Below are 10,012 nucleotides of genomic sequence, written 5' to 3' on the forward strand. Positions count from 1 at the left end.
ATTTATTTTAAAATAAAATAACGTATTAAACAGTGATGGATATAAAAAAATTATATTAATTTAAAAATAATTTATTACTTTTATGGAGAATATGAAATTTTTAAGCAGAAAAAATATAAATAAGTATTCTATAATGAGTGAGAGAGGGTATTTAAAAAAGAGAGAGAGAGAGAGAACAAAATTTCCCACCGAACTTTCCCAGTCAAAGTATTTTGTATTCTCATAAAATCGACATAGTAATTAAGGAATCAGCCTAAAAGTTACTATATATCCATAATTTCCCTTTGTGTTAATTCGGTAATTTCAATTAGCAAAGATGGAGACTTTTTCTCTGACTAAAAATGCTGTAGACTTTTTCCAGTTCAGCACCGAACCAGAACGAGCACCCGGTGGTAATTTTTGAGTCCAGAGGCATCCCCGAAGAAACAGACCCGAGAGGAAGAAGCTCCCCCCCCCCCCTTCTCATCCAAGCCATGAGCCTCTTCGGTATAGGCAGGTGGGTGTAAGATCTTAGATTTTGACTAATAATTCATGCTTATGGGGTGTCTTCCTAATCAAGTATTTTTGTTGTTTCAGTCTTTTGATTTTGCTTTGAATGGTTATATTCTTAGCTGTCCTATGATCCCGATCTGCCTTAGTGGGTAACTTTTTGTTCTATGTAGAGTTGTTAAAATCTGATGATTTATCTGTTTCTGGATTTAATCTGACATCGTAATCGGACTCTTAAAATTTCGCTATGTCTTGTAATTTGCGTCAGCATTTTCTGTCTCTTCCAAAACGCAAAAGAGTATGTAAGAAAATTTGGCGAGTAGTTATACTGTTTTGTAATTTATCATTTATCCTTTGATCCAATGGTATGCGTTCAATAAAGAAGTGTTCACAACTTTATTGACATGACTATAACACGAACGATGACTAACTGGTCTGTGGCATTGAGATTTTCCATAACGAGGTGGTTTTGTGGATTGCGGAAGTTCTCTATTGAGCCTGTGTGCATATATGTTGGATAATCAATAATTATTAGGTTTTTACATATAACTTGGCATGGAATTCCATCAAAGCACTGGAGTTCCCGTTTATGCATGGTAAATTAACTAACTAATGTTTTGTCTTCCTGTCCCGATCTCATCTTGTCATTTTAATTAAGCTTGGATTTTGCGTAGACCTTCCAAGTGTCATAATTATTGGATCTTAAGCAATTTTTGCCTCCCATTCCCTAGCTTGACTCCTGCTGGCTTACCACAATGTTCTTGACCTGTTTTAAGCCGAACACAAATTAGATTACAATCCTTATTGTTGTAACCTTATCTTGACGATTTTATCAAAATTGACTTGCTTAGAAAATCCAAGCGTAAATAGGATCAAACTTCAGCTAGTACATAGCAACGATTACCTATGATTTTCCCACTTGAATCCTACTGGCCTAACAAAATAGTCCTCACCTATTCTCTCCAAGCATAATGTTAGATTTTTTTTTTTTGGGCTGGCAACATAATATTAGATTAGGTTTACTGATTATTGAGTTTCTCTTAAAGTGCTTGCTGTTGCAACCTCTTGTTGTTTTGATTAAGATTGGATTTTGCTAAGATACTCCAGGTGTAAAAAGGATCAAGCTTTGGGTAGTAATGAACTAATGAGTACTGCTAATTCCCTGATGTGTTAGATTAAGTTGACCCAATTTTCGATTATGAAATGGGGATGAGGAGGAGATTTAACTTGTACCATTGCGTTGTCCTTGCAGAATCTGTTATGTCATTAATCTGGTGTTATTTTTGTTAATCTACATAGCCATGCTTCCATCATTCCCTGTCTCCAAGAATTAAAATTTGATGTGGAATGAATTGTTAATAGGTTTTGATTGGCTGACCATAGTATTGCAGTATGCTAATTGCATCTCTTAAACTCTTAATGCAGATTGAATTTGTCTTTGTTGAGATCATGACCAGTTGAAGAACCCTCATGGTCATGCTTGAAACAAATTATTTTAAGCTTTTATGCAGAAAAATGATGCAGGATGTCCCAAAACTAAGCATCCATCTTTTGAAAATTGCATCTGTGCTTTTATAACATTGATGCAAAAATTTGGGGCATCATCTAACCTGTTAATTGCTACTTTGCTGCTCCTGAGACTGCCACAATTGCATTTTCAGTACTTGGCGCACCACATTATGACATCTTTTGATAATTTGGGTAACCAAATAAAAAAAGATCTACAATAAAGACATAAGCATACATCAAAACTGTGAAGTAATCCAGTTTCCACAGATGCATACTTGTATTTGAAAGACATTGCTTATAACAACAACAACAACAACAACAAGCCTTTATCTCACTAGGTGGGGTCGGCTACATGGATTGCAAGACGCCATTGTGCTCTATCATTTATCAAGCTTTAAGGAATATTATTAATTAAGAGATCGCGTTCAACAACTTCCAAGAGTGTTCTCTTAGGCCTTCCTCTACCTCTCTTAATCGGACTCAAAGTTATATGTTCCACTCTTCTCACTGGTGCCTCCCTTGGTCTTCTTTGTACATGCCCAAACCATCTCAACCGATTTTCTACCATTTTTTCCTCAATAGGTGCCACCCTCACTTTTTCGTGTATGTGCTCATTTCGAATTTTATCTTTACGTGTATGTCCGCACATCCATCGTAACATTCTCATCTCTGCTACTCCAACTTTATGCTCTTGCTGTCCCGTTAGAGCCCAGCATTCACTACTATATAACATTGCCGGTCTGATAGCAGTGCGATAAAACTTTCCAGAATAATTTTGAGGATAATTTTGAGGAATAGCATGGGTGCAACTTTGCATGATTAGTGCCTTCGTCAAAGTTTCCATAACTATAGTGATTATGTTTTGATTGATTCTTTTCCATCACTATATTGGCGTGTTTTACCTGATGAATCATTCTGCAACAGAAGCCAGCGAACATTCCGACCAAAAAAGAGTGCACCTTCTGGTAGCAAGGTTGGTCCCTTTTATTGAAATATATTCTGGGATCTGCTTATCCAATTTGATGCATTTTGTTCGTTGAAATTGTTATTACGGTGTATTGCAGGGAGCTCAGCTTAGACAGCACATTGATGCCACATTAGGAAGTGGAAATCTGAGGGAAGCAGTAAAGCTGCCTCCTGGGGAGGATTTAAATGAATGGCTTGCTGTCAACAGTAAATTTCATTCTCTCTCTCATGCTTTCTTGAGAACAGCGTATTTAACTGTTGCATTTTTGTCTTCTCTTTCAGATTATAGTCTTGCCTGAATTTATCCCTTGTATGCATCAGCATAATACTGAAATACAATAATTTTCTGTTTCTGGCCCATATTGCAGCTGTGGACTTCTTCAATCAGGTGAATCTGCTTTATGGTACCCTAACAGAGTTCTGTACTCCTGAGAATTGCCGGACAATGTCTGCTGGACCTAAGTATGCAAAATTAATTGAGTTGCTTTCTTTTATTTGAAACAATTGTCCAGCATGATATTGAAAGTCTTTTCAAAGTTATCTGTGATGATTTTTTTTTAATTATATGATTATTGAAATCCGGTTAGATGTTACTGTCAACCATTAATTCTTTTAGCTGAATTGCGTTTTTCTTACTTGAGGCAACAGGTAGCTACAAAAAATTAAGAATGATGGGTTGTGTACTTGTGTTGTCAAGCATAGATCATTTAGCCATAAATTGTCAATATCTACATGTCAGGACTCAGAATCCCCTTTGAACAGAAGTTATTAACCTTCATTATCTTTTATCGTTATTTTTCTTATACCATAGTACTTTTGATGATTTTATTAACAATGGGGATCTGGGTGTGTAGAAGTTATGAACCAAAAACAACTTAAACCAGATGTTAAAAGTTGTTCCACTCTTCCAATGGCCTTGTGCCTTGTGGTTAAATTTAGAGAAAGCCGGTGTGGTTCCTACTCGTATTGTGAGCCAAATAATCATTTTTTGGGGTTGGCCAGTTTTTTTAACATCTCATGTCAATTGAAAGAGATAGATGGTAGTCTCATTATCCTTGCTATATAAAAGCATAGAAGGCAGAGTTTTCCCTGAAACGCATTTTATTTTGTAAGTGCAATAGAATCTTTTATACAAGCTTGCATAAATGATGAGCTCACTACTTGTAATTTTGAACTGTCAAAACGCTTTGGTCACCAGTACCTTTCTTATCAAATATCATTCTGTCAATGTTAATGATGATTCCAGCCGCCCCTAGTTCATTTCAAAGTCATTTGTTCTATATTTATTTGTGTTCTTATGTGAAAACTTACATAGGTACGAGTATAGATGGGCAGATGGTGTACAAATCAAGAAGCCTATTGAGGTTTCTGCTCCAAAATATGTAGAATATCTAATGGACTGGATTGGAGCACAGCTTGATGATGAATCCATATTCCCTCAGAAGCTTGGTAGAGATTATATTTTGTTGTATCCTAAAATCTTAAAATCATTACCACTAATTATGTACTCTAATATATGGAATTATGCATGCAGGTACACCATTTCCCCCCAACTTCAAGGATGTGGTGAAGACAATATTCAAGCGATTGTTTCGTGTATATGCTCACATATACCATTCCCACTTCCAAAAAATTGTGAGCCTTAAAGAAGAGGCCCACCTAAACACATGCTTCAAGCATTTCATCCTCTTTACCTGCGTAAGTTTCATGATATTCATTACTGATTTGTTCTGTGCATTTGTAATGATAATATCATTTCTATCTTTTCCTCCCCTGTGTTAGCTCCAATAGTCCTGTATGGCCTTAATTTTTCCCCCAAGGGCTTTTCAGAAACCTCTCTTTCCTTGGCTAATATTGATCTCCGTTGTGTTGAAGAAAATCATTTTAGCCATGGTTACTATAAGTTAGATATTAATAATAAAGTCTTAATCATGCAGGAGTTTGGGCTGATTGACAAGAAGGAGTTGGCTCCACTTCAGGAGCTTATAGAATCCATAATTGTTCCATACTGAATAATTGATGGAATCATATAGGAAGCATAGCTAATGTATTGAATTTGATGAACACTGCTCATTAATGTTTGACTAAAGAAACCCCCCATGTATGCATTCTTCTGGCATAGGGTCTTGTGACTGTAAGTGAAGCTTCGTTATTCACACAACAAATAGGAGTGGTAATGGGGCACCATGAATGGCTGCTAAATATTTTTCTGCTTTACGTTCCCTGCTGGAAAGCTTGTTGAAGAATATACAAGTCAGTGCTAACGATCTAATCATGTAGATATCTCTCTGTTGCTGATTGATTATCTAGACTTTTTCAGTTTATGCTTGAAGTTGAACTATCAATTACCCTGTGTAGCACCTTTTAATTTTGACGTCCTCCTTTGCACCTGGGGTAGAATAGAAGAAATGAAGCTATACAGTCAATGTGATGATGTTTAATTTTACGGATTTTGAGAAATTCTAAACATCTCTTGCATCCCCATTATAAGAGCGATGAGCTAATAAAATTTCAAATAAAGTGAAATGTGAATTGGCGAGCCTATTGTAGCAATCGTTTAACGAGTTTCTTGTTGACAAAGCATATTTATATCGAGTGCAAAGAGTGAATGAAAAACTTGTCCGTTACATGGAATGAAATAAAATAAAAAATAATAAGAAAGCGAGGTTCCATTCCTTTATTGAGATTTTGCAGATTTTGTTGCTGAGATTTTTGCAGCGTAAGAATTTAGCAAAAGTTAGCTCATGAGTGATCAGAGGATTGGGTTATACAATCCAAGAGAACCCGGTGAGCCCTTCTTAAAAAACATCGCACCACCACCACCACCACCTATCATAATTTGCTTCCTCTAGTGTTAAATATAAAAATTAGATAATTAATTCTTATAGAGTAAGAAAATTAATTGGGTAAATTATGTGTCATAATAAGGGTAGTTTGAAAAAAAAAAAAAAGACTGTAGGAGCCAAAAGGCCTTATGTTTACAATCAAAACAATCTCAACTTCCCAAAAAAAAAAAAAAATCTCAACTGGTCCATACGTTTAGAAGTGGAGGGAGGACAATGCATTGTTGCAAAAAGAATATCTTCATTTTTTATTTATTTATTTATTTTTTACTTTTGATCTCTAAAAAGTCATTTCACAACAAAAATATTCTCTCATTTAACAGCTGATAACAATATTACACATGAACTTCCATGCTCTTATTATTCCTCAAGTGACCAGACAAAAAATTGGAATATTACAGACTACACTTTCAATCATGACCTAATCCATCCTGAACAGAATGCAAGCTCTTCACATTAGAATTCCCATATCTTGAAGCTGCAAAGCCATATGCTACAACAGTTCCAACAAGAACTACAAACACCAAAAGAAAGAGCTGAAAGTTGGCAAGCAATTCACCCCTAACCTCACTGTTCTCAGAATGGCACATGATCTCATCACCCTTAAGAACACAACCATGCGGCATCATGGGGCCATAAAGAACAAAGGCAGTTTGCCAGAACCAGATGCCTTGGAGTGTTATGGCAACGCCACTGCATAAGTCTGCTGGAAAGCTGGTAGGGAAGATGGCGCCAGCAATCGCTGACACAATGCAGAGTCCTATGAGAAGCACAAGGATGGTGTGGAAGTAACCTTCAAGACCCTTGTGGGTTGTTGAGTGAAAGTAGAATAGAAGATACTCTGCACAGAATGCTGTGGCAGCTATCAAACAAAGAGCACCTTCCGGCAATGTAAAAAATCTGAACGTGGAAAAAGCAATTTGCAGGAAGAATATGCTTAGCAAGGTGGAAAGAAGTGATTTTACAAATGAGATTTTTTTTGAGCCCCTAAATAAAATTTATAATAAAGAGACTGTTACTATTGAGTGATAACAACAGAGTATAATAAATATTACACATTTCTATTTCAGTGCCAAGAAAAAGGGATTCTTTTTCATTAAGTACACCAAACATGGCCCGAATTCTTAGTCACTTGGTGGTAGATAAATTGATATCATGCTAAAATCACTTACATGTTAAAAATTATACTATTTTTTGGAAGTGGTATCTTTTCACCCCATAGTGTAGGTTTTCAGACCTTTGAACTCATCTTGTAATCAAAGGAAATAGTTTTAAGTTGTGTGAGTGAATGCTAATTAATAGTTCTCTATTACGACATTTAGGAAGTTTAAAGCAATTACAGTAAATATTCAATCAGATTTCATGCACTATATGAGACGTATCTTAATCATTGGGAGACAAATAATTATTTTTGTATTTTTTGTTATGCAGCCGGGTCCATAGAGGCATGGACCCAAATCAGACAAATAAATAATTATATTGAAACAAAGATCGAGAAAACAAGGGAAAAGAAATATGCAATAACAAATGATTAGGATAAAATCACCAATCCTTGTAGGGGAAATCACTGGAAGTCATAATGCTGTCTTTTTTAAGAATGATCAGATTCATGAATAATGCAAATATATCGGCCCCCATTACGTGATGTACAAATGATGCAACCAAACAATAAATGTGACGCTTAGATTAAACATTATCACACCATAATTCCTACCTAAAAATTATTAAAAAAAATTAATCATATCAAAGACATCAAACCCAAAGTCCTAATCTCACAAGTACTGTTTACATGACCAACCTAGCTATGAAAATTGCCCTGAGCCTCACATGCACCTAATGGACCTCCAGTTCACCTAATTTCAACTATTGATTCACCCCATAAACCCAAACCCCAAAAGTTAACTTACATGCAAAGAAATTGATGAAGCAGGAAATTGCCAGAAACATCAAGGAAAACGATTGGGGAAAAAAATTATTGAGGAAAACTATTGTACTAACCTTGTCTTCTCCGCAAGCAGAGCAACAATACTGAAGATAAAAAACATAAGAAGCATTCCTGAGTGTTCAAAATTGTTCATATGAGATGGATTCAAGACCCCATTTACAGTAAACTTGAGATGGGTTGCATACAAGAACTCGATGCACAGGTCAATGAAAGCACCAATTAATATGACATAGAGCTCCAAATGCTTGAACCTCCCATCAAATCCATTCACGGGATTCCAGACCCGGACCCGGAAAGTTTTTGGGTTAGATACAAATCTCACCATAGCACCCCATATATGCCAAACCCCTACTAGAAGAAAGAGTGTCCCTGGCAATGCATGACCTTTGAAAGATCCCATTTTTCTGATATGTTTTTACAAATCTCTGGATTTGCTTTTCCAATGCTAGCTAATAGATAGATGATCACCTGTTTTGAATGAAATCAGACGTCAGCTTTGAAACTTCGACAAGCAGCCATGATAGACAAAAAGCATGCTTTACAGCTTTTGTATCGAATAATTAGTATTTACAAGTGTTTCTTTAATTCTTTGGTGTAATTTCTAACAGGGTGCGGGGTGCCAGAAAAAGTAGATCCTTTTTCTTTTCGTACTTTTTCTAACAGTTCAAGAGGGAAATAGATTGGGAAGTTTCCTATCTGCTTTTAGCAATCGATGCCAATTAGCAACACCGACCAAACACGTCCTCCATGGCCCTCAGTTTTCCCGGTAAAGAAGGAAAGGAAAAGTCTGCTAATTAGACGAACTTGAAACAGTTCATCTTCTTGAGATTCCCTTAACAGCAAGTCAACGTGAAATGATCACTTTGAAGGGAGAAAAGGGGAAAAAATAATCCGGGGTGTATATTAACAAAGGAAACCAGTAACAAAAATTTATATCAAAATCGAAAATAGCAAACAGAAAAGTCCCACCGGGGCAACGCTAAAGTCAAGAGCAAGAAACTCGAAACCCAGTCAGCAAGGGGATGTTAGTGGAAAAGAAGACAAACGGATACATCTATAAACTGGGGAAATTTATCATGCCATCAAGCAACCCAACAATTTCTAAACCATCTCGTTCTTCTAGACATTACTAGAGCTGAAGTACCATTTTCTTTCTTTTTCTTTGGGGAGAGACTGATTGAGCATGAGGCCAAGGAAAAAAGTTGAGATTTAGCCACTGATATCAGATGAATAATTAGGTACTTTACAGTTAACACCAAATGATGGGGTTATAAAAAAAAAGGTCGAAAAGGCAAAGAAAGAAATAGTAAAACAATCATGAGATTAAGAGGGGTTTAGAGCTTACGGTAAATAATTTACGATATCAATAAAGGATGATTGGTTTGGCTGCAGAAAGCAGAACAGCGTCCGCTATCTCTCTCCCTCCCTCCCCACTCTTGTAATCGCAATGATTTCATGAATCAAGAAGAGTTTCTTCTGCGAATCACAGATCACAATACAGTAACGGAATTTTATAATCGGACAGAAAAGTCTTCGGTGTCTGTGTGTTAGAGACCAAAGACTGAAACAATGTTGGTGGTGGTGATGGGATCCAAGCACCAAGACCCATTTCCACGTGGGTTCTGGTCCGAAGGGTCCAAATAGAGTTGGCCCAACACTAGCAACCCTTATTTTATTTTATTTTTAAAAAGATTCAATATTAACACAATCAAGTATAGTACAAGGGGCTAATTTCTCCCTCACAACGTGCTTTGAATCCTTGTTAAAAAAGATATTTTTATGTAGTGCTAAAAGGTATCTTAAATATGATTGTCTCCACACAAAAAAAAAATACATATAGGTAACCAAAAAAATGTATTGTTTGCATGAAGCCATTATTTTTTTTTCAAAAAAAAATACAATTTAGCGTATTAGTCATACAAACATTACACATAAAATATATTATTTTATTGCTTATTTTATGCCCACGTTCCATACCAATTAGAGCTATATAAATATATATTATTTTTTATAGTTTGAATGTTTGATAGAAATTTATTTTTTTGTAGCTTGAATTTGAATGTTTGATTGAAATTGTGAGATTGTGTTCATGAGGAAATATGATCACGAAGGCAATAAAAGTGGATCCGGCTAGGAAACCAAACAAATAGAAAGCATGCCTTTTTTGTAGCTCTAAAAGTCATTTTGCAATAAGGTCCCACTTTTGTGGGGCCCGGCCAGTCGAGAGAGAGAGAGAGAGAGAGAGATATTAAAAAGTTCA

At 35.9% G+C, this 10,012-nt stretch overlaps 2 protein-coding genes across 3 annotated transcripts; one reads left to right on the forward strand and one right to left on the reverse strand.

Moving 5' to 3' along the window:
* The first annotated feature begins 346 nt into the window (after positions 1-346).
* LOC129323189 (MOB kinase activator-like 1B) lies at positions 347-5,309 on the forward strand. Of its 2 annotated transcripts, none has more exons than XM_054969788.1 (7): positions 347-496; positions 2,923-2,971; positions 3,063-3,171; positions 3,333-3,426; positions 4,280-4,413; positions 4,499-4,662; positions 4,902-5,309. In XM_054969788.1, the coding sequence occupies exons 1-7, from the start codon at positions 474-476 to the stop codon at positions 4,974-4,976; spliced, it is 648 nt and encodes a 215-aa protein (XP_054825763.1). In that variant the 5' UTR covers positions 347-473; the 3' UTR covers positions 4,977-5,309. The 2 variants fall into 2 exon arrangements, with proteins under 2 accessions (XP_054825763.1, XP_054825762.1); XM_054969787.1 differs by lacking the exon at positions 347-496 and adding an exon at positions 509-641.
* A 789-nt stretch (positions 5,310-6,098) lies between these two features.
* LOC129321551 (uncharacterized) lies at positions 6,099-9,313 on the reverse strand. Its single transcript, XM_054967348.1, has 3 exons — positions 9,098-9,313; positions 7,806-8,220; positions 6,099-6,707 (listed from the first exon to the last, which is right to left on the reverse strand). The coding sequence occupies exons 2-3, from the start codon at positions 8,150-8,152 to the stop codon at positions 6,218-6,220; spliced, it is 837 nt and encodes a 278-aa protein (XP_054823323.1). The 5' UTR covers positions 8,153-8,220; positions 9,098-9,313; the 3' UTR covers positions 6,099-6,217.
* Between the last annotated feature and the right edge of the window lie 699 nt (positions 9,314-10,012).

Source organism: Prosopis cineraria, unplaced genomic scaffold (assembly GCF_029017545.1).
Source record: "Prosopis cineraria cultivar Desert tree isolate PC_DT_omini unplaced genomic scaffold, ASM2901754v1 PC10, whole genome shotgun sequence".
NCBI lineage: Eukaryota > Viridiplantae > Streptophyta > Magnoliopsida > Fabales > Fabaceae > Prosopis > Prosopis cineraria.